The sequence below is a fragment of the Engystomops pustulosus genome, chromosome 2 (assembly GCF_040894005.1).
Source record: "Engystomops pustulosus chromosome 2, aEngPut4.maternal, whole genome shotgun sequence".
Lineage (NCBI taxonomy): Eukaryota > Metazoa > Chordata > Amphibia > Anura > Leptodactylidae > Engystomops > Engystomops pustulosus.
Genome location: NC_092412.1, coordinates 130,438,091 through 130,464,000, shown reverse-complemented (window position 1 = coordinate 130,464,000; position 25,910 = coordinate 130,438,091). Strand labels below are relative to the sequence as shown.

The following is a 25,910-nucleotide window of genomic DNA, read 5'->3' as shown; positions in this document are numbered from 1 at the left end:
TGCACTCACATACACCGGGAAGAAGATGAACTCCGGTGGACCTCAGCGGGGAAGCGATACTTACTGGATATCGGGCGCACGATCCTGGTGAATCGCGCTGGACTTCATCCTCGGCAGACATTCTGGATCGGGGATCGCGACAGGACCGGGTAAGTAAATGTGCCCCAATGTGTTAGATGTGTAAATGCTTACTACGGGGTCTCTTAATACAATACTGATATTTGTTCATAGAAATATCTGCTTATGTAAATATATGATAAAGATTTGATCTGTATAGTTTTTTTAATAACTGGATGTAAAGAAACATACTCAAATTCACAAACAAACAAATATTCTGTTATGTTAAAGATCTTGAAAATGGTCAGAACTTATTATAATATACAGTACTGAATATTGGTGATACCTCAACGCATGAGCTTGTCCCATACTAAACCTTTCCCTGACAATAAATATTCCACAAAAGGTGTAAAGTATACAAATTATCTGTGCTAGAAGAAAAAAAAAGGGTTATAGGTCAATAAAAAGTTTGGAAGTCATATAGAATAATGATAAGTAAAAAAATTAAAAAGATTGATTGTAAATAAATACTTGAACACATATTATGTGGAAATTAGCTTGATTGACCTCGAACATGTAATAAATAAATAGGAAATACACCTGAGAAAGCCACTCTTCATCATCCTGGCCGCTGTGGTCTGAAGCCAAGCTATCGTAAGAGCCATGTCGCGTCAGGGGGCCAGGACTTCCAGGTGGAACCACTGCAAAAGAAAATACATTGTTGCAGAATTATTATTTGATTATAGAAGGAGGAGATGAAGCCTCAGTTCCTCTGTTGGCTCAGTGTCCGAGCATGAGAGAAAGAGAGAGGTACATGCAGAGGAGAGATATAACCTCAACCTGGTTAGCACAGCAGAAACTGCACGCTAGAGAAAAGATCCCTGTGAAAATGAAGAATGCAGCAGCACCCCAAAGTTCTTAGAAATGTCACTGTTATGTCTTGGTCAAGAAAAAACATCTGCTAAAAAAAACTTTGGAGTGCTGCTGCCTTCTTCATTTTCACATGTTATGGTAGGATCCATGGACCTGAATTAACAAGCGCATGTACCCATCGTATCATGCAAAAACAGTTTTTTGAGCGCTATACAGTCATTGTATTTTAGAGAAAAGGAATGGAGAAACAAAGGGAGAGATGCATCATGCTGTCTGCACCAGAATTCTGGTAAAATTGCTCAAAAGGTAGAAAAACAGTTAAGATAGCCACCTACCTGCAACAAATAGCGTCCCTGGAAACTCAGCAGTAAAAGATGTCCAGCTCTGACATACTGTCAAAGCTGGCCCTCTTTGATTAAACGTATCATGCGCAATACAAATTATATCACTATGATAATGCAGACAAGTCTGGTAAACCCCTCTCTTGTCTTTTACACCCTTGCTTTGCTAATACCTATGTTCAGAAACTCTGATCCCCGACCACTGTTGTCACCTCTAAGTCATTGGAAATCCTTGACACCTTCGGATCTTACAATGCAGCCCTACACAATATTTTGGCTCAGTTTGCATCCATGGACCCACAGTCCCTTGAAGATTGCATCTTCTTCTGCATCTCAGAGATGACGCTCCCTACTCTTAAAGCTGACACAACTCAATATACAAAAATATAGAAGGAGCGACTAGCTAATTTTATTAAACTAAACCATCTGGTAAATTTCCACCCAAGACCGCTTTACAGCTATAGTCTATGAACGGTACAGGGAACTGCCGAATCACTACCACGCTAACGTTATTAATTCTATATCTGAGACAACCAGGTTTGCTAACCAATAACTTGAAGCCCATGTATGAATGTAATTCCTAAGAAAGAAAGATCTGGCTACCCCCTCCAACAATAAGCTCACTTATTAAAGTGGATGTGAAATTAAATTTCAAGATCATGGCCAATATACCAATATATTAAGTCCCTTACTTCCCTCGATCATTCACAATGATCAGGTTGGCTAAATGCTTGGCAAAGAAGCAAGAATAGGCTTGCAACCATTTGCATTGGGACTTCATGATGTCTGCTCTCAGACAGCTCAGACTTCATCCTTCTTTTTCCAGTAAAATCAATGCCTTATATTTTTGTCCCATGGTATGCGCTTGCATCAATGGAGCCCTATCCATTGGAAATGGAACCAGACATGGCTGCCTTTATGTAAAAATGATGGAGCACTTCTAAGTGACCATCCTGAAATAATCCATCCTAATAATACATGGTGTCACTGTAGGTCCCAATCTTTGCAAAGCATCACTAATACAGATGATTTGCTACTATATATCTCTCAGACACATTTGACGTTTTCATCCCTACTAACAGAGTTTGAAAAGTATAGTTACCTTAGAAACTTTAAAATTAACTTTGGTAAATAAAAGGCTCTCCTACCCAATGAGGTTGAGCAGGCTCTCCTACCCAATGAGGTTGAGCAGATTAAAACTAAGGCTCTGCTTCTTCTCCGCACCGCCCCTCCCATGCCATAGACCGACGCTGACTGCCAGGCTTCATGCGGCAGTCACCCCCTCCTAGTCCTGCCCCCTCATGAATATGCAGAACCGCTGTAAGCTTGGTCGAGCTTTCTCAGGGTATTGCACTGGAGTGTTTGCTAGCTTTATCAGAAGACTCCGATAAAGCTAGAAGTTTAAAACTGATACATCTGGGATAGTGCTAGGAGCTGCTAACTTTAATAAGCATCTCCTAGAGCGTTTTTTAGGGTGACAGGTCATCTTTATGTCGAACTCCATCCTTTTAAAAAAAAAAAAAAATTGCCATGTTGAAATTTAAGTGGGGAACATCTAGGCCGAGGGTTGGATGTAAAACATGGGGGGATTCATTGAATGAAGAAGAGAACTTTGGGGGCTCACTGAATGAACAGGGAAGCTCATTGCTCAAGTTATGACTTTTGGAAGGTGAGAAGCAAAAAAACAGAAAGGGGCTGCGGTTTTAAAGGGGCACAAGAATAGTGGTCCTTTGTATCCCAAATTAATTGAGTGACAGGACGGACATGAACACTCCATTTACTGCTAAGTATTAAGTATGGTGCTTAACTATTTCCCTTAGCCCTATAAATATGAATAGAGCTGTTCATTTGCAGTACAGTAGACCCCTATTTGTGCGATCCGTGGATACCCCAATGGGTTATTTGCAGTAAGCCTAGTATATATATACACATATACAATACAGACCAAAAATTTGGACACAACTTCTCAGTCAAAGAGTTTTCTGTATTTATGACTATAAAAATGTAGATTCACACTATGAATGAACACATGTGGAATTATATACAAAACAAAAAAGTCTGAAACAACTGAAAATATGTCTTATATTCTAGGTTCTTCAAAGTAGCCACCTTTTGCATTGATTACTGCTTTGCATACTCTTGGCATTCTCTTGAGCTTCAAGAGGAAGTCACCTGAAATGGTCTTCCAACAGTCTTGAAGGAGTTCCCAGAGTTGCTTAGGACTTGTTGGCCCTTTTGCCTTCGCTCTGTGGTCCAGCAAACCCCAAGCCATCTCGATTGGATCCAGGTCTGGTGACAGTGGAGGCCAGGTCATCTGGCCTAGCACCTCATAACTCTCCTTCTAGGTCAAATAGCCCTTACATAGCCTGTTGAAAAATAAATAATGGTCCAACTAAATGCAAACCGGATGGAATAGCATGCCGCTGCAAGATGCTGTGGTTACAACGGTGGTTCAGTATACCTTTAATTTTGAATAAATCCCTAACAATGTCACCAGCACAGCACCCCAACACCGCCACACCTCCTTCTCCATGCTTCACAGTGGGAACCAGGCATGTAGAGTGCATTTGTTCACCTTTTCTGCGTTGCACAAAGACATGGTGGTTGGAGCCAAAGAACTCAAATTTGAACTCATCAGACCAAAGCACAGATCTCCACTGGTCTAATGTCCATTCCTTGTGTTCTTTAGCCCAAACAAGTCTCTTCTGCTTGTTGCATGTCCTTAGCAGTGGATTCCTAGCACATATTTTACCATGTAGGCCTGCTGCACACAGTCTCCTCTTAAAAGTTGTTATAGAGGTGTGTCTGCTGCTAGAACTCTGTGTTGCATTGACCAGGTCTCTAATCTGAGCTGCTGTTAATTTCTGAAGCTGGAGACTTGATGAACTTATGCTCTGCAGCAGAGGAAACTCTTGGTCTTCCTTTCCTGGGGTGGTCCTCATGTAAACCAGTTTCATTGTAGCGTTGATGGTTTTTGCAACTGCACTTGGGGACACTTTCAAAGTTTTCTAAATTTATCTGAATGACTGGCCTTCATTTCTTAAAGTAATGATGTCCACTCATTTTTCTTTAATTAGAATTTGTATTATGGCTAGAAAAAAGCAGCTAAGTCTATTCAGTAGTACTATCAGCTGTATATCAGCTGTATATCCACCTGACTTCTGCACAAAAAACAACTGATGGTCCCAACCACATTTAGAAGGCTGATGGTCAGTCTGTAGGTAAAAAGAGGATGATTGAGCATATAGAAATCTGCTAAAGGTGACCTCAGATATAGTTTATATAGTATATAATGAGGGCTCACCTTAAGTGTTGCTTGTGTTTATCAAGAATCCTCAACAAAAAGAATCTGTGTAGCTTGGGCAATAGCCAAAGTTAATTCACCTTGGCCTAGATGACTGTCAAGCAGAGTCAATAATGGTCTTAGGTGAGGGAGATACCGATCCCACAAGGGTACACAGAGTGCAGAAAAGAAACGGAAGGGGTGAATCATAGACGATAGTCCAATTGGGCTTTGGTTTGGTTAACCAGATAGTCATGTAAAGTCCCTCGACAAGCCCTATTTAGGACGAAGTCTATCACTCCCTAGATGCCTAGCCTCGGAACTCTGGTCCTATGTGACCAGAGTGCCGACTGGAACCTGACCCTGCGATAACTGGCCCTATTGTAGACCTATTCAGCAGGTATAGTCAGGTTTGAAAAGTCCTTTGACATCGAGTGCTGTCACAACTCAGTGAAAGAACTATGTCATGTGGTGTAAATCACGATGAGGGTGTAGAACCCGAGTCCCGACAAGGCTTGTTTCATCAGGGGAACGCTGGGTTCTTCAGGGAACGCCCTATTAACAAACATTGCATATGTGCCATGTTAGTCCCCACGGGTTAAAGGTGGCAGACAAGAAATTATGCATTGTATATGTAAACAAGTATGTTTAAGTTAGGTCTTACCTTAGCACCGTAGGGGATAGCAAGGGAGTAAAGGAGGAAGCCAGGCCGTATGTGGCTGTTCAGAGTGGCGGTGCAGCTCCTGATATCAGCCGTGCTCACCAGTGGGTCGTCCTGACTGAGTATAGTGCAGGGATTTTAAAGTGACGCGCCATGACAGGGGGCACGCTTCCTTCCGCCCCGGATCACCCACCCACCAATCATGGAGGTACTGTGAAATAGGAGGGGCGGGCAAACCGGGCGCACGGCAGGTGTGCACCGGAAAAATCTTTTCCGGCGCAGAGTCGATGCAGGGATGCGACTCGCGCATGCGCACAGGTGACGGAGACCCGCCGAGCGTGCGCACACGCCACTGCACGTGCGCATTGTCGCCTGTACGATCCTGCACCCATGGGCTAATTCCCAGAGGTGGGCGGACCATAGGCAGCAAAGGGGAGGAGACAGGGAGGTAGTAGATGAAGTCAAGCGCAGTCGGCATGTGTAGGTCAGGATGATAAGAACAGCACGTGCCGTATTAAAATTGGACCACAATGTGCCATTGGCACAGAAAGGGTCCTGATACAGTAATAGGGATTTGAAGGCATGTTGATCCCAGTAACTGTGTGTAGGAGCGAGGTAATAGTGTCGGACACAGGAGTAATCAATAGAAATGAATTTTTTGGTTGATCTTCAAAAATAGTTAGTGTGACAGGGGACCCTGTCATTGGATAGTGAACATCTTGATGTTAGTTACAGGAAGCATGAGAAACTTAACTGTTCATTGAGGCCCAGTGGAGATTCCGTTTGCATGCAGAAAATCCATCTGGTCTCTTTTCGTCTCAAAAGTCGGTCCCAGTCGCCTCCCCTGTCAGGGGGTCTGACCAGATCTATACCAATAAAGAGGAGGCCTGCTGTGTCACCCTGGTGTTGGTCGTGAATATGTCTGGCCAATGGTTTGCCCCTATTGTGTCTTATGTCACCCAGGTGTTCGCCTATCCTGCGGCGGAATTCGCGGAATGTTTTACCAATATACTGTTTCCCGCATTTGCAGGTAGCTAGGTAGATCACACCGAGGGACTTGCAATTGATAAATTGGTTTATGTCGTACGTGCGTCCTGTGGTATTACTCTTGAACCGCTGCAACGATAGCAGCCTTTTATGTCGTGTCTGAGCCAAGTTTGTGCTGCCTTCGATTTTACGAAGTGGCTGTGTACTACCCTGTCCCTAATGCTGCAACCTCTTCTGTAGGTGATGGAGGGTTGTTCAGTGGTGACAGAGGTTAATACTACAATATTCCCACCTTTGTCAGATGGTTTGATGACTATCCCACACAGTCTTAGCCTGAAAGCAGTGGAGTTCTACCTCAACACCAGAGGCAATCAATGCAAAGCACATAGCATATTCATCCTGGAACTGCTAGAGTTCTCTTTAACACATAACTTCTTCACCTTCGACGGCAGAGTGTACCACCAGCTCAGGGGCACTGCTATGGGCAGTTCGTGCGCCCCCACCTATGCTAACTTGTTCCTGGGCTGGTGGGAACACTGCTGCGTATTTGGTGAGGAAGAAAATGGTACACGACACATCGGTATGGTGGGCCTTTGGGCCCGCTATATCGATGATATCTTCTTGACCTGGGACGGTACCACTGATCAGTTCAAGGAACTGATCAGTGACCTCAATCATAATACCTTAGGTCTTAAATTTACTTACGAGATCCAACCATCATGTATCCCCTTCTTAGACGTCCAGATACAGAAAAATAGTAAGGGCGAACTAGATACTACCATCTTTAGGAAACCTACCTCCACAAATTCATTACTCAGATGGGAATCAAATCACCCTCCTACCCTTAAACGGGGTATCCCTTTTGGCCAATACCTGAGGGCTCGAAGGAACTGTTCCACTCTAAAGGAATTCACCACAGAAGCCAAGGAACTCCGCTCTAGATTCCTGGCACAGGGATATCCAGACTCCATCCTTAAAACTGCATATAACAGAGCACTTGTGTTAGACCGAACTCAATTACTGACTACCCAACCTAAACTGCCCATGCCACAGACCATTCGACTTATAGGTACTTATGATGGAGGTGCAGACACCATACGCAGAATACTGACCAAACACTGGCATATCTTGCGTATGGACCCTGACTTAACCTCTGTCACCACTGAACAATCCTCCATCACCTACAGAAGAGGTCGCAGCATTAGGGACAGGGTAGTACACAGCCACTTCGTAAAACCGAAGGCAGCACAAACTTGGCTCAGACACGACATAAAAGGCTGCTATCGTTGCAGCGGATGTATTGCATGCCCAGTGATAAGAAGTTGCAAGAACTTCAAGAGTAATACCACAGGACGCACGTACGACATAAACCAATTTATCAATTGCAAGTCCCTCGGTGTGATCTACCTAGCTACCGGCAAATGCGGGAAACAGTATATTGGTAAAACATTCCGCGAATTCCGCTGCAGGATAGGCGAACACCTGGGTGACATAAGACACAATAGGGACAAACCATTGGCCAGACATATTCACGACCAACTCCAGGGTGACACAGCAGGCCTCCTCTTTATTGGTATAGATCTGGTCAGACCCCCTGACAGGGGAGGCGACTGGGACCGACTTTTGAGACAAAAAGAGACCAGATGGATTTTCCGTATGCAAACGGAATCTCCACTGGGCCTCAATGAACAGTTAAGTTTCTCATGCTTCCTGTAACTAACATCAAGATGTTCACTATCCAATGACAGGGTCCCCTGTCACACTAACTATTTTTGAAGATCAACCAAAAAATTCATTTCTATTGATTACTCCGGTGTCCGACACTATTACCTCGCTCCTACACACAGTTACTGGGATCAACATGCCTTCAAATCCCTATTACTGTATCAGGACCCTTTCTGTGCCAATGGCACATTGTGGTCCAATTTTAATATGGCACGTGCTGTTCTTATCATCCTTACCTACACATGCCGACTGCGCTTGACTTCATCTACTACCTCCCCGTCTCCTACCCTTTGCTGCCTATGGTCCGCCCACCTCTGGGAATTAGCCCATGGGTGCAGGATCGTACAGGCGACAATGCGCACGCGCAGTGGCGTGTGCGCACGCTCGGCGGGTCTCCGTCACCTGTGCGCATGCGCGAGTCGCATCCCTGCATCGACTCTGCGCCGGAAAAGATTTTTCCGGCGCACACCTGCCGTGCGCCCGGTTTGCCCGCCCCTCCTATTTCACAGTACCTCCATGATTGGTGGGTGGGCGATCCGGGGCGGAAGGAAGCGTGCCCCCTGTCATGGCGCGTCACTTTAAAATCCCTGCACTATACTCAGTCAGGACGACCCACTGGTGAGCACGGCTGATATCAGGAGCTGCACCGCCACTCTGAACAGCCACATACGGCCTGGCTTCCTCCTTTACTCCCTTGCTATCCCCTACGGTGCTAAGGTAAGACCTAACTTAAACACACTTGTTTACATATACAATGCATAATTTCTTGTCTGCCACCTTTAACCCGTGGGGACTAACATGGCACATATGCAATGTTTGTTAATAGGGCGTTCCCTGAAGAACCCAGCGTTCCCCTGATGAGCCCAATAGGGCGAAACAAGCCTTGTCGGGACTCGGGTTTTACACCCTCATCGTGATTTACACCACATGACATAGTTCTTTCACTGAGTTGTGACAGCACTCGATGTCAAAGGACTTTTCAAACCTGACTATACCTGCTGAATAGGTCTACAATAGGGCCAGTTATCGCAGGGTCAGGTTCCAGTCGGCACTCTGGTCACATAGGACCAGAGTTCCGAGGCTAGGCATCTAGGGAGTGATAGACTTCGTCCTAAATAGGGCTTGTCGAGGGACTTTACATGACTATCTGGTTAACCAAACCAAAGCCCAATTGGACTATCGTCTATGATTCACCCCTTCCGTTTCTTTTCTGCACTCTGTGTACCCTTGTGGGATCGGTATCTCCCTCACCTAAGACCATTATTGACTCTGCTTGACAGTCATCTAGGCCAAGGTGAATTAACTTTGGCTATTGCCCAAGCTACACAGATTCTTTTTGTTGAGGATTCTTGATAAACACGAGCAACACTTAAGGTGAGCCCTCATTATATACTATATAAACTATATCTGAGGTCACCTTTAGCAGATTTCTATATGCTCAATCATCCTCTTTTTACCTACAGACTGACCATCAGTGCAGTGACTACAAACTCATCTACAAAAACTCCACAAAGACCTCTTCTTTCCTTTGTATATAATTGGCAATAAAGAAGTAATTTAAATTTCTTAATCACTGGTTGTATTCTGTTTATACCTAATAAGTAATTTCATAGGGTCCCCCATCACTGGGAGTAAGACCCTTCCCTCTCTTTCTTCAAAGCAGTAATTAAAGCAAAATGTGTTAAGTATATAATTCCACATGTGTTCATTCATAGTTTTGAGTGTAAATCTACAATTTTTGTTGTCATGAAAATACAGAGACTCTTTGAATGCAGAAAAGGCTTGGTTCACTCCTGTTCATAGGACATCAACAATCAGGTCTCCTATGCTTCTTTTTGACTGCTGTACAGTGGTTATACCACAACACTCTGGCTAGTGCCTTTAGTCCTCAAGTTCTGGCCAGAGCTTTTAGTCCTCAAGTTCTGTAAAAAAATATACCACAACACTGACACTCTACTCAACCCCCCTCTATAGATGAATGTGCTGCGGAAAAGTTACCCCTACCTCATGGATCAAAGCTCTGCAGGAGTTGAGGGTAAACCCACCTGATTCACTAACCTATGGCAACTATAGATTGCCAGGTCATCCTTGCATACCAGAATATTCTGGGTTTACCTAGAAGAAGCCAGGGTGACCTGGCGAAACACGTGTCGGGACACTCTTCACTAATCAATGCTCACAGAATAGGGACAATTAACTGAGTGCTAGCATACATACCAATAGTGATCCAGTGCAGCGCTGGGTTCCTGCGGCTGATACAATTCATACCGTGTATGTGCACGGAGGCTAGCTACTGCAAGCTGCTGGCGCACTGTGTCTTGACACATGCGGCGCAGCGCATCGATACCAGCAAGGAATCTGACACAGCGCGGCACTGTGTCTCTATTCACACATAGGAGCATTGTGCTCTCAGGCGGCCTGCAGATTATTAGCACCTGCCGCTGGATGATGCAAACAATATACCACTGTCTCCTCTTGTCCTCTTATAAAAATTATTAAGAGGACGTGACATTGGACTACAGGAGGACTGTTCAAACTAAGGGGACCTCCTCCTGTATTACTGTCCCAAGCTTACAGTATATAGTATATAGGTGACATTGATTAAGTGTGGTTTGTATTGCCACACAGAACCTCATGGTGTATGTAGACGCACACGAGTCTTGGTTATTTTAATCTAAGAACAAATAAAAGTTACATTTTAAAGTGATACACTCACAACTTTTCCTTCTTCCCCTAAAATCCCCCTTCATATACACTTTAATCCTTTGGTGGTGCACATCGTGGGTGTTTGCTCTGTATAGTGTGAACACGCTTCTACCCATTCTCTATTCTGGGTTTACCTGTTGGGTGGGGTAGGGGTGAGATGTGGGATGGAGTCAACCCTTTCCCCCTTCAAACCCATTTTATTCCTCTCCTGCCTTTTCCCCCTTGCCCTGTTCCCTTCCCAATCCCTTTCTATACAATGGTGGCTTTTCCTTTTATATTTATCTTGACTGTTTACCTTTTTCCTTCTCCTTTCCATACCTCAATATCTCCCTTATTCTTCTTTTTTGTGTTTTTTATGGTTTAAGGGATATATCCAGGTTGCTCTGCCTCTGTAATATTTGTAAGATACATTCTTATACTGACCACAGCTTATGACTCTAGCACCCAGGACTAGCTTTGTGTTGGCATCAAGACTTCCAATACTATCTCCCACTCTCCCATTATTTTGGCATTATTGACTCCATGACTTTAATGTTAACTCCTACAGCCTTGGATAACCCAGTTGACTATACATTTAGTTTATTGTAAAACTTGCCCTTTTTACCTTTTTGGTCATGGATGCCACTCGCTGATACATCTCCCTCAAAATATTCATTTTTAGAAGGCACCTCAAAGCTTCAGTGGGTGACACTAAGAATAAAACCCAGGTCGTAGCTTTGGCAAGGAAAAGTCATTAATCACTGACTCACAGATGGCATACTGGCTAAGAGAGTTACTTTTCATGTTGATTGTAACATAGTAGGAGTATTATAGCTAGACCTTTGTGATTTGAAATATTTATAAACCTAATTTCTGAAATGCACATCAATGATTGCTAAATCACATTTGTAATAATAATGTATACCCAAGTAAATATCACTGCAGTATGCATTTAGCCAGCACACATCATCATTGTATTCTGCATTATATTTTTTTTAGTGGCAGCACATTCCTAACCTGAAGAAAAATGTGTTCGTGTTCAATCTCAAGCTTCCTTTAATTAAAATATTTTGGCGGCAACTTCACAAGACGCGCTGCAATGTTAAAAGTTAACCATAAAAGAACATGATCCAGTATTCAAAGTAGCAAAACTGTATACAACAGTATTCAATAGCCTGAAAGAGTAAAGTTAATACAGTGATTCCAGAGAAAGTTGGCTACTGTGCATGTTGTGGAAACTTTTATTGACCATGAAGTTGATCTCCTAAGAATGTTGGTTTATTCAAAGAAAATGCTTCTATAACAGATTATCCCTGTAGACTGATACAAATTGTGGCATACTGCAACTAGGTTATTTATCAACATGGCCTTAGTGACCAACAGGGCAACATAATTTAATGGGAATCACAAAATGTACAAATTTGTAAAAGAGCAAATATTTATGTCAATATTTTAGAACATTCTCAAATTGATAATATGTGGTAGAACACCAGTCATAGCTGGCTGTGCTTTCCAATTCTGCGGGCACTGCAACAACTGTATGTCACACATAAAACTTTTATTTAAAGTGTAACTTAACTTTTGACAGAAGTTTATAGATCAGTTGTGCAGATCTTTCTTTACTATTTAGGCAGTTTGTGTAATTGCTGTGGAGGTTATGGGATAAGCTGCATCCAATGAATGGACTCCTCAGCCCACCACTCAACAAAGGAAGTGAAATCCCCTGGAAAAGGGGAATCAGGAGCCTAAGAGGGATACGTATGTGTTCTCTTTTTGATCTTACCCATGCCTCCTAGGAGTAAAACATACAACTATATGTAGTTCAGAACATATTCATGTAAAACCCCTTTAAGTGCATACATTAGAAGCACCACATACAGTTGTGTTTTTAGCCCACATGCATGGGGTGTAGCGGCTTGGAGTCCGGACTGATTTGAGAAAGCGCTGCTAATGTTTATCTCATGCAACATTGCCATATACCAGTGGTTCTCAACCTGTGGGTCGGGACCCCAGCGGGGGTCGAACGACCAAAACCGGGGGTCGCCTAAAGCCATCGGAGCCGCAATTTTACAGTGTTTTTACTGCGAGTTGCATAGTTTGGGGTCACCACAGCATGAGGAACTGTATTGCGGGGTCACAGCATTAGAAAGGTTGAGAACCACTGCCATAGACTATATACAACTGTATTTACTTCCACTGAAAGCAGGAATAGCAATGAACGAGGTTTGCTGTCTCTGGGAGCAATCAGGAATGCTCTTATATACTGACAAAAAACTAGGATCTTTAAAATGGTGAGGAACTGAAATCTAAAGTATGTTAAAAAGTTGTAAAATTTCACATTTATACGGTTGTAAAGCTTTTATTTTACTTCTTGATCACATTTTTGGCCATTTCTTTGTGTACCATTCCTGGGTGTTTGACAGTCTGGTACCTATTTAATAGATTAAAGAACCTCAACAGTATAAAAAGAAAAAAAAAAAACATACCATGTATCATTTAATCCAATCTCATAAAAATCTCATTTGTACCTGTGCTGTATTGGTGCCCATTATCATATTTTGTTTTACTAAGCAGCAATGGAGTTTGCTGGAGTTTTGTATAAGATCAATCAATGTTTTCTCTGAACCCTGACCCTTGGGTGCAATAAGGACCCTCTAATTAATTATTAAAGTTTTCTTGCAGCCAATGGTTTGTGTATCTGGTTTCACTTTACTCTCATTTCCCGCTCCCTGTAGAATGGTAACAGACAGCATGCAATTATAAAATGGCCATCTTACTGCTGCCTTGGAGATCCTAGCCACGGTAATAGTTTGGAGACACGCATAGATTTTCACTTCTAAACGATAAACACATAAAATGTGGTATTTTAACCCCCTCTCTATTTTTATGTTGCAAATACCAATCCATTAAGGAACCATAATTGTGTTTTTGTGTTTACAATAGGAATGTGAATTAAAGGGAACAAAGAATGCCATTCCCGAAGAATGCCATTTTTAGCTGGTGACAGGTTTCAATAGCCTCTGCAATGATGAATCATTTCAGTACTTTATAAAAAGTATATTAGACATTACCTGGCTCCATGCTGGCATTGTCCAGCAAGTCTCTAGGGGAGGGGCAGCTCCAGGCCCCAGTCCCAAAGCAAGGAGAGGCGGATGAATTGAGAAAAGAGCGACTGGGGAGACAGTCCCCCCACCACCACTTGGACTCTTTGGACAGTGCTGGCAGGGAGACCGGTTATATCTTATATACTTAACGACAATACTGAAATTATTCAGAATGCCGACAAAAATATTTTCAAACTTATCATAGCAGAGCCTATTGGAACAAAATGGAACAAAATACTTGTTTTCAGCATTGGGCTGCATTCATATTTCATTTTTGTGGTCGGTTCTAAGGACACGTCAGGATGCAACACTGCATCTCGACACATCCTCCGGTTTGGCTCCTCCCCCCTGAAATTTGGAAAAAGAGCAAACAATAGCAGAAGGCAATAATTTGCTGCTGCTGATATTCAGGGTGTACACAATGATGGAATTTTTTTTATATGCTAATACCTTATTTTGTTTGTGAATTGTTATGTGAGTTTTAGGGAAAGCGTTTCTTTGACTTTTTTTTTACAACCACCAGTGTCACATCAGTCCATGCATTATGTCTATTTCTGCAATTGAGCTCCAAAAGAGTGAAGGGCGCTCAGTTGAAATATCACAAAATTTGAGGATAACCTAATCAGGTTGATAAAAGAGAAACAATACTAAAACAAGGATGAAAAACAATATACATACCCAGAAAATAAAGCATGTACAAAATATCTTTTTCAAGAGAGTTGTAAGCTTAAGTCCCTATAAAAAATGCTTCATGACAGAAGCAGCCCAAATGCCTACAAACAACACTTCAGCAATGTAGAGAATTTTGCTTAAACAAAATCTATATTTATATGATTACGTTTCCTATGGGTGATGGGAGATATAATTAATGGATTTCCCTTGCCCTCTAATGCAACCATTAGGCAATTAAACCATGGCCTATTCAATAATTTTTTATGTATTTAGTAAGCAATTTGTCAAATAGTGCTGCATATGAGTTAATATATTATTTCTTGTCAATGCCTTCTTTCAGACAAAATTATGATTTATTTTTTCAGAGGTTAAGCTTAGCTATCTATCTATCCCATTGTAATGATCTATCCATCTGTTTGTCAACCAAAAGTCTACTTTTGTCTACAAATTTATGTTTGAATACAATTAACAAAGGGTACAAATAAGAAATAAACAATCTCACTGGATATTTTTCTACTGTAGTTTTTTTAAACCAAAATCAGGTATGGCTCATACAAGTCTAGTTTAAAAATAAGTCTAGTTTACTGATATCCTCCAGTGTTCTAGGGTTCTCTTTCCCCTGGCAGAGGATCCACCACTGTGTTATGACCTTTAGACATGGGAATGTTGTGGCTGTGGAACTGATTCACTGAGGTCACTTGTTTGCTGCAGTGATGAAAAACCATCACTAAGTCTCTTAATCCGTTAATGACCAATAAACAGCTAGCCACCAATTTTTTGTTATCTTTCTCAGTTCAAAATTATTATTTCAAAATTTTTAGTTCAAAATTCATTTATTATTATTTAAAAAAATAATATTTTTGTACACTGGAATGGTATTACGGTATAGAAGCACTCTTAATGATGACTACTAAGACCTGACAAATACTAACAGCCCAAAAAAAGGAAATATCGCTGACAATGGTGGCTGCCAGAAAACTACTTCCTATCTTAAAAAAAAACTCAAACAGCGGTTCTTACAAGAAAAAATGGATGCTTCTGATTCATAAACATAAGGATCCAGTGTACAGTCAACATTTTATTTTAGGCATGTTAGCTGTAAATGAAGAGAGGAAAAGCTCTGTGTAAGAACATATTTCCACATCAGCAGAATCTTTTATTTTAAAAAACCCACAAAGTAAAATAAGGAAAATTAAACAAATATTGTTTTAATATTAAGCTGTCAAGACACTGGAGTAGTGCCTGGATTGCTTACTTTGGGACGTTCTTAACACGGCACGCTAAAAAGAAATTAAGTAGGCCATTGATTGCCTGGAAGTTAAAGATACCATCTGAAACTTCAAAGGCGTTATTAAATGTTGCCATTTAGTAATCTAGACTTTTTATTTATGTTTTTGGAGGAGGTTCCAGATTACCTTCCAACTCCATAGGTCCCTGATAAAATATTTACATACGTTTTTAGGTGTCTCTAAAAGATTGATGAATACTCCACTTAAAATAAGTCTTTTCAAGCCTTAGACCGGAAATATTAATTCAAAGCACACAGATGATCCAATTTTAAATTGATTCATTCTCTGCAGCTGTGTGTTTGACATAAAGCTGATTTTCAAAGTAGTTTTTAGTGGAAACTTCTCATAGTTCAACCAGAATGGAATCTGTAAATTGGAGGCAGAGAGCAGCTTGTCCATTCTAGTGGCTAAGGCTTTCATTGCCTAGAAGTATAAATCTTATATCAGTAATGGTGTAGCTTTTCCAAAAATGTCTGTAATGTAAGGATAATTTCAGGTATACAGAAACTTTACTGAAGATGCCATATACTTTGTTCTTTCCATATAGATATAGTACAGCAAAATAAAGTAAACTCTACATAAGTCTTAACCCCTTAATGACCGCCCTATCGGGATTCTACGGCGGTCATTAAGGGTACTTCTTTTGACGCGACGCCTTTCTACGCACGGCATGTCAAAAGAAGATTTTGGGACATCGGGTTTAGCTGGTGCCAGTGTCGTGCTGTGAAATCAAAAAATTAATTATCTATACATTGTATCTGATCCCGCAAATAATAAGCCCTTTAAAATGTCACATTACCAAAAAAATTAAAATTTATATCCTGTACGATGTGACAATACAAATCAGCTGTGAATGGCGCTGCTTTCATTCTATGCCCGGCCATGCGCCCATACAGCAGGTTACCACCACATATGGGGTATCATATGGGCATCAAATGTAGCAGAGCGTTTCATCATTTAATTATTATGAAACCATCAGTTTTGGCCTAAATGAATGTATTTTCCCCAAAAATTCAGTTTTTAAAAGTTTCTAAATCGCAGGTCCATATTGTTTTAACCATGTTAAACAATTAGGCCCATTCCACACTTGCGAGTGTGATGCGATGAACTCGCATCACACTCGCAACGCATGCTGCCGGGAACGCACGGCACGAACGCTGCACACCGGGAGTGAACTGACATGCAGAGTGTGAAACGGGCCTAAAAGGGTTGATAGACTTAATAGAAGTTGTTTTACATACGTTGAGGGGTGAAGTTTCTATAGTGGGGTAATTTATGGGGTTTTACTATTATTTAGGCATTTCAAAGTCACTTGGAAGCTGAAGTTATAACCAATTATCGTGACGTAGGGCAGATTTGAAAAATCGAGTCTGGTCATTAAGCTGCAATACAAAAACAAAGGGACCTTATGTGTCGGCAGGGATAGGAAACTCAATAATATTTACAAATTTGCCACTGGCAAACTAAATTACCCATATCCAGACACACTACAGGCGGTCCCCTACTTAAGGACACCCGACTTACAGACAACCCATAGTTACAGACGGACCCCTCTGCCCGCTGTGACCTCTGGTGAAGCTCTCTGGATGCTTTAAAATAGTCCCAGATTGCAATAATCAGCTTAAAATTGTCTGCAATGAAGCTTTATTGATAATCCTTGGTCCTATTACAGCAAAAAAATTTGAAACTCCAATTGTCACTGGGGCAAAAAAAAAAAATTGTCGGGAACTACAATGATAAAATATACAGTTTCGACTTACATACAAATTCAACTTAAGAACAAATCTACAGTCCCTATCTTGTATGTAACCCGGGGACTGCCTGTATTGTGTATTTAAAACGTAACTTTTATTTTTGTATCTGATAATATAGCCAAAATTAATGGCAAATTAGAGTGCTTGGTGCTCAAACTGCTGTGGTGATTAAAAACACAGTGTTATTATACTTGTGGCTGTACTGGATGAATCAACGCAGAGTGTCCCTTTATGATCATTGTCACTCACTCCTGTGTCAATCTAAGTACCAATTAAGTATCACAGTCACAACATTTCTGATGTGGCTAAAAATTATGTGGTTGTGGTAAGTGGCAGCCTCATTGACACATATGTGGGAGATATTGCAACTACAATGCTTGTTGCATCAAGTGACCACTGCGCTGGCTCAGTTTGCTGACTCAGATTGTATATATCGTGTATACACTAGGGCAGTGGTGGTGAACCTATGGCACGGGTGCCAGAGGTGGCACTCAGAGCCCTCTTTATAGGCACCCTTGCCATCACCCAAGGGTAGAGTTCGCCAGACAGGACTCAAGACCCCTTGTAGTCCCAGGCAGCCCAGGACCCTAGAAGGAAGCTACAATGATAATCTAAACTTCTTCTCCTTCTTCTACTGTATTGGTGTCCTCTGGTGCCTAAACAATTTAAACCTGTGAAAGAGCAGGTAGTAATAAGTTACTGCTTAAATTGTCACATTGGCACTTTTTTTGGTTGTAGTTTGGGCACTAGTATCTAAAAGGTTTGCCATCACTGCACTAGGGGCTACTCCTGATGCTATGCCACTATCGTGCTAAGAATCACAGCTGCAGACTGTTTCTAGATATCACATCATTTGCACGATGGTCCTAGAGTAGGCAGATCAGAGTAGCGCTGTCTGATCCCAGATCTCAGATGTAGCACACTTTTCAGCCTCTATCACAGCTCACATTATCATTGACACTGTTGCACACATTCACACATAGGTCCCTAATAGGATCAATTGTTTTGGTTAAGCTCTGGCTAACTAGAGAGTGATGCCCTGCTAGTTAAAATACGACATTAGCCCCCCTAATTAAGGTCATTATGGTCATTAAGCTAAAAACTAGTGTCAGTGATAAGGGGTTAAATGAGAAAAAGTTTCTTTCCTCCATGACCAGGCTGTTTTTATCCTCCTCCTTTCTATCTGCACTTTAAGCTGTCTGCAGACTGCAGTGTAAAGCATAGCTAACCTTTCAACTTTGAAACAATGAGAAATAACATATTTAGGTCATTAGACTTCATTATCCAGAAAGTCTAATCTCTGCAGTCTCACCTGTGAATTTGCTGTGCACTTTCACCTGCTGGGAGATACAATTTGCTCCTGTGATTTACTACCCACACTTTAATGAACTCCTGTCTGTCTTTCTAGCAGGGTAGTAAAAGTCTAAGTAAGTAGAGAAAGAAGCACCTTTCTCTGATTATGAACAGCTCCCCCCACTTATTATATTTCAAAATGTCTAAGTGATTATTTAAGTTTTTTTTAATAAAAGTTAGTAACCATTTCAAGGTGTTCAAAGTTACAGCTGTCTATAAAGTGTGATATAAAAAAATAGACAAGGGGACAGATATTTGGCAGTTTTGCCGAACTTGCATCAACATTGGCTATCAATTTATATCCTGGATTAAATTATTGTATAAGGGGGCTACTGCAAGTCAATGAAATAGTGTCAGATCCATTTGAGTGCCAGGGTTGCCCCTTGTCACACTTATTATTTGCTATAGCCATGGAGCCTTTGGCTTGTAAAATTAGGCAAGATCCTTTAATTATGGGGTTTAAAAAGGGTGGATTACATGACGTTTACTGTATCTGGGATCCCATGATACTATAAATAGAGTATTTGATATATTTAGGCACTCTGGTGGTTTTTTGCTCTGGACATAGTCCCCTCCCCCATCCCCTGGATTTTCTCTAGAACCACAGGCTCAGAACTAGGGGAAGGGAGTGAGGACAGGGCCCTTTATACTAGCAACAGGCTGTGGAGTCCAGAAGCTTTAGACCTGCCTGCAGAACAAGCTGCAGCCCTTCCCTCCGAACTCCTCACACAAGCAGTGAATGATCCAGTGACGGTAAAGGAGGGAGGGGAAGTATTCCTGCAGCCATTATTGCACACTGCTTGCTTCCTTCACCCTTATCCATTATGAGTAGTAATTGTTTTTAAATGTAGTACATAAATACAATGTTTGTGTCTAGCTATGTATATTTATGGGTGAATATGCATCTACGTGTATAAGGCCTCATGCACACAAAGTAGATAATTGCTGGGTTGCGTTCAGCTGCTACCACGTATGCAAGTCCAGTCCAAGAGAGCACGGACACTCGATCCAGTCGAGATTCAGCAAACGTGCAAACAGGTGTGGTCCAGCTTCAATCTACAAGGGACTTGGCTTATTGGTTAAAACTTTTTCATTTTATTTGGAAAAAATTAAAAAGTGGACATACATCGAAGGATAGTCCAATGCGTTTCGGACGCTACCACGTCCTTAGTCATGAATCATCCATGACTAAGGCCGCGGTAGCGTCCGAAACGCATTGGATTATCCTTCAATGTATGTCCACTTTTTAATTTTTTCCAAATAAAATGAAAAAGTTTTAACAAATAAGCCAAGTCTCGTCTAGATTGAAGCTGGACCACACCTGTTTGCACTCATGCACACAAACACATACCTGCTCCATAACTCTTAATAAAATATAATGGGGCCATGTGTTTGCTTCAAAAAACCTGCTACCTTACAGCATCATTTCATGTTCATGTGTACGAGGCCTAGTATGTATGTATGCATTTAGGAAGTATTAGGAAGGTATGGATGTAGGAAGTGTTATGCAGTGCATTGTAACTAAATGTGTAATAGAGAGGGTGCAAAAAATTGTCCTCACTTTTCCTTGATCTTACAGTGGAAACAAAATAGGGAGAGGTATGTACATTTAGTATTTTAGCAGCATTTAACCCTTTGCCGCCAAATACAATCATAGTGCGTTTTCAAGCCGCATGGCGGCATGGGGTAGTATGGAGAAGGCTCACGGGCTGAGCCCTCTCAAAACAGCCGGGGTGTTCACTGCATCTTGCAGCAAAAACCCAGGCCTGCAACCTTGTGTTGACTGGCCCAGCTATATACTCTGGCGCTAAGTCACAATCTTACCGACTAGTGTGCCAGCAGAGCAGAGTGTGCTGTGTACATGACTGACATGAATGACAATTCATAGTTATTGGCCTTAAAATACAGCAAAACAAAGAATTTTTTTCTTACAACAGATTATACTTTTTAACCCCTTAAGGACGGAGGGTTTTCCGGCTCATTTCTCGCTCTCCAACTTCAAAAATCCATAACTTTTTCATTTTTACGTGTACAGACCTGTGTGAGGGCTTATTTTGTGCGTAACAAATTTTACTTTCCCGTAATGTTATTTATTTTAACATGCCGTGTACTGCGAAGCTGAAAAAAAATTCCAAATGTGGAAAAATTGAAAAAAAACCGCACGTGCGTCACGTTCTTGTGGGCTCAGTTTTTACGACTTTCACTCTTCGCTCCAAATAACACGCCTACTTTATTCTTTGGTTCGGTGCGATCGCGGTGATACCAAATTTATATAGGTTTTATTGTGTTTTAATACATTTTCAAAAATTAAACGAATGTGTACAAAAAAGAAAAAAAAATTTTTGCCATCTTCTGACGCTAATAACTTTTTCATACTTTGGCGCACGGAAATGTGTGAGGGGTCATTTTTTGCGAAATGAGGCGACATTTTCATTGCTACCATTTTGAGGTCTGTGCGACATTTTGATCATTTTTTATTTCATTTTTTATGTTATGTAAAAAGGTGTAAAAGTCGCATTTCGGACATTTGGGCGCCATTTCCCGCCTCCGAGGTCACCGCCGGCCGTAACCGTTTTTATATTTTGATAGATCGGGCATTTTGGGACGCGGCGATACCTAATATGTCTGTGATTTTTACTGTTTGTTATGTTTTATATCCGTTCTAGGGAAAGGGGGGTGATTTGAACTTTTAATATTTTATTAATTTTTTTTATTTTTTAAACTTTTTTTTTTCTTTTTTTTTTCACTATTTTTTAGACCATCTAGGGTACAATAACCCTAGATGATCAGATCGCTCCTACCATATACTGCAATACTACAGTATTGCAATATATGGCGTTTTTGCAGGTCTTACATTACAATGAGCCACTGGCTCATTGTAACGAACCTGCATAAACCATGTAGCCTCGTGTCAAGAGAAGACCCGAGGCTACCATGGTAACCGATCGCCGCCCCCCGATGACGTTCGGGGGCGTGGCGATCGAAAAAAAGATGGCGGCGCCCGCGCGCCGCCGTCTTTTAAACGCCGCCCGCGACTTTGCGGGCGGCGTTTAGAGGGTTAATAGCCGCGATCGGTGCAAGCACCGACCGCGGTTATTAGCGGTGGGGGTTTTGTGCAAAATGCAAAAACCCCCACCTCTGTATAAAGAGGACTCAGCCCGTGAGCCCTCTTCATACATCCCTTATACCTCTGCGCCGTAGAGCTACGGCGCAGAGCGTTAAGGGGTTAAAATCTATTACAACCTGATTAAGAATATAAATTGGTATTGCCATGATTGTATAAACCCAGAGAATAAAGTAGAGGTGTCATTTGAAAAGCATACTGATAGACAAAAAACAGGATCCAAAGAAAATTGTGAAAATATGTTTTTTGCCAATTTCACAGCATTTGGAATCTTTTTCCAGCTTTCCATTATGCAGAAAACAATCCTTCACATTGCTCTGTAAACATAAAAAAAAAGTTATGGATCTTTGCTGTTTCGTGCATTTTACATTGTGCTCAATAAAACTGGCTAAAGTCAGCTGAACCAGAAACGTACAGTCTATATAATCTTATTGGCTACCTGCTGAATTGTGCCCGTTTACCCCAGGAGATAACCCCAGGACACTAATCCTTTACACAAATGATGTAAGTGTACGTCTCTTCATACATGGTGGGTGTTTGCTGTGCACTGCCATCTTGAATGAGATTGTCACACTGCACAACCACCCCCAACCCTGTGATGTCATCAGGGGACGACAATCTGTCCTAATGACAACTGTTTTAATCCTGCATCATGTCATAAGGCCTCTTGTAGGTCATGCTTGATGTCAAGGGACCTGCCATACAAGGTAGCTAAAAGAGGCATGGTTTTCCTTATCCCATCCTGGAAAACTTTGCATATTGTCCAAGAATCCCCTTTAGTGGAGAACCATGGCTCCACACGCCTACATGGTGGCCATAATTCGCAGTCTATGTAAGGAGAACTCTTACTTCCCGACCCCAATGACAACTGGGAGTCTCTGTGGTAATCGATATCCTGTCACTCAGTAATAAAATCATCAATTCATTCTAGGAATCACCACATCCCAAAATGCCAGATTTATCAAAATATATATTTTTTTTTTAAGTGGTAACAGACAATGGCACTCAACTGTCCAAAGTGGCACACTTTAAGCCATAGACAAAACAAATAAATTTGAACAAAAAATGATCACTAGGTCATACAGTGCCCATGACATCAATGAAAACATCAGCTCGTCCAGCAACACCTTACACAGGTCCGTACACTGAAGTTTAAAAAAGTTATGTGTCAAAATAAGGCGAAATTAAGATATTTTACAAAAGGAAACAATTATTCAAACAGAATAGAACCTTTATAAATTTGGTATCTTAGTGATCATACCAACCCAAAGAATAAAGGACACCTGGCAATGCACAGAACCATGAAAATGGTGCAAATGTGTCAGATTCACCACATTTGGAATTTTTTTCCAGCTTCCTAGCGAAATATTAAATACTGTCCCTAGGAAGTACAATTTGTTACACAGAAAACAAGTCTTCATGCAGCTCTGTACACTGAAAATTTAAAAAAAAGTCATGGATTTTTAAAGGTGGCCAGTGAAAATGGAAATACAAAAACTAAAAAGGGCTGTAGCGTTAAGGGGTTAAAGCGCCTAGGATATAATGCAGAAGCTGTGACAGGGAACTTATACGGCTCTATTGTTACAGAGGACCAATGGCACATGTGTATCTGCTTCATTTTCAACACATAAAGCACCTCTTTGGACAACCAGTGCTTATTTTAGAAGAGCATTATGATCAAACAAAAGATGCAGTAAAATTGAAAACCCATTAAAAAAATTAATGTATGAAAAAATTGCTTTTATCAAGGCGATATTGTTACAACAAAGGGTGATAGAACATAATACAGAAATCTCTTCGACCCCTTACATATGAGCAAGTGTGAAACGTCCACATCACAATTGCGGCGTGTGCTGGATGGAACGCCCGGTCCGACTGCTGATAGATGAACTGACATACTAGGTGGTATTTATCGGGGCTTCTGTGGCAGTGGCATTGAAGCCCTGAAATAATAGCAAATGCAAGGGAAGGGGGTTCGGCTGGCTGGAGGGTGGGTGCAGTCAGTGAATTCTCATATGTGAAAATTCGCCGGATGTGTTTATTTCTACACCAGATAGAAAACCCCCCCACCGAGTTCACTACTGGTTGCTGTGCTGTTTGGACCGGAAGTTCCAGCCAGCACACGCTGCAATTGTGATGTGAGTAGGACACATCACAATTGCCTGTGTGTAATGGGCCTTTGACTATCTTTTCTGCAGAATCTGGTACTATATGTGGCCTAAGTATGAGAAAACATTCCTCCTAGGTCACTACTATGGTGGCTACAGTCCCTCTTTCTCTGCCTGCACTGTGTCAGGAAATGGGATGAGTGGACCCTCTGGACCACCTCGGGAGGTGGTACTACCTGGGACCGGAATCTAAGTGGCACCTGGTCTTCACCAGAGCCTGCCGCAAAGTGGGATGATCTTGCTGTGGCAGGCTGCCACCAGGTCGTTCCACAGGTGCAACTAGCCCACTGTGGCAGCCAAGGTCGAAAAGTTCAGGCACAGGGTCAGGGCAGGCAGCAGAGATGCAAAGCAGAGGGAAACAGGAACACAGGAACACGGGTACAGAGGAACACAGGAGCAGGAACACTAGAGCAGGAACACTGGAGCACAGGAACACAGAACACAAAAGCAGGAACACAGAACACTGGAACAAGAACACAGGAACAGGAACACGGGAACAGGAACACGGGAACACAAAGAGGCTTTCACTTCACACAAAATGGCATGAAGATCCAGCAGGAGTGATAGGAGCCGCCGGATTCAATAGAATTCCCGGAAGTGGCCAGCGCCAATCAGTGGTGCGCTGGCCCTTTAAATTTCCAAGTGCCGGTGCGCGTCCCTGCTCCCTAGGCCGGACGGGAGCAGGAGCGTGGAGAGGCGAGTTCAGATTGGGGGCCGGAGCAGAGCCACGGTGAGGGGCAGGGTGTGCCCACGATCCGTGACATGGATCGCGGGGGTACTCATGACTAACTGTTTCCTACAAGGTTAGAACATGTTTTTTGCTGTTCTTTAGGAATACACTGGAGAACATATTTAAATCAAAGCAGAGGGATCATCACATGCAACTACAAAGGAAGAGGCTGCAGAATTCCAAGTGACTTGGTGCAGGATATCATAAAGTATTTTGACTTTCCCCAAGTTCAAAGACTACTTCCTTTGTGGAAGAGATAAGGCAAATAGTTTTCCCACTGTAATGTGAGCTAATAGCGATTTTAAGTTTAGATAACACACATTTTGTTACAGCTGAAGTCAAGAAATAATTTCTCAAAAAAAAAGACTTGAAATATGCAGGCAGCTCATTGGAAACAAGGTTGTTTTATTGAATGGGACCTCTTGTTCTTTCAGGATGTAAAAATAATGCTAATGTTACAACCTGTGTCACTCCTTTCTCCTCATAGATTTTAAGCTCTTGTAAGCTATGGAATCTAGCATTGAAGTTGTATGCCTTTAGCACCCGGTTGTACTTTTTTTCCCCTATGTATTTGGGACGATTTTTAAGGAATCACGTGTATGCATATTACTGTATGTGTTCTAAGTGTTGTGAAGATAAAAATTCCTTATTTGGTTCATTAACATATTTGGTGGTAAGATTCCATTTGTATATGAGGTATATTTAATTTCAGAAGGATTCTGTTAAAAATATTGCATATATATCCCAAGCTCAACCAATACAACAATGCTGTTTTGCAAAACAAGCTGAAATTTGTATTGCTACTTGTTTTGGTACATATAACTATTAGCAAGCTTTTTATTTTAATTTTAGAAAGCAAAAAACACTGTCTTCCATGAGCTACTTCCTTTTAAAATGACGCTAATAAAGTTCTTTAAGCTGTTCTTTTGCCCCTCTGTGCTCTGGCATCACAGGACATTACACTTCATGGAACACTTCCCCCCTCCTAAAACTCACTTCTGCCATTAGATTACAGCAGGCAGAAGGTAGGGGAGTGCTGAGGGAGCAGGGGGAAGGTGAGACAGTGTAACTGCCTGTGAATCTGTTGCACAGAGAAGCTCTGGG

General features: G+C 41.7%; 1 protein-coding gene across 7 annotated transcripts in view; it reads right to left on the bottom strand.

Annotated features, from left to right (window-relative positions):
• BCAS3 (BCAS3 microtubule associated cell migration factor) overlaps window positions 1-25,910 on the bottom strand; it is an 818,800-nt gene that overhangs the window by 369,784 nt on the left and 423,106 nt on the right. For all 7 annotated transcript variants that reach the window (XM_072136426.1, XM_072136427.1, XM_072136425.1 and 4 more), the window contains one exon: window positions 658-758. In XM_072136426.1, coding sequence (XP_071992527.1) covers window positions 658-758 — 101 coding nt within the window. The remainder of the gene's footprint in view (window positions 1-657; window positions 759-25,910) is intronic.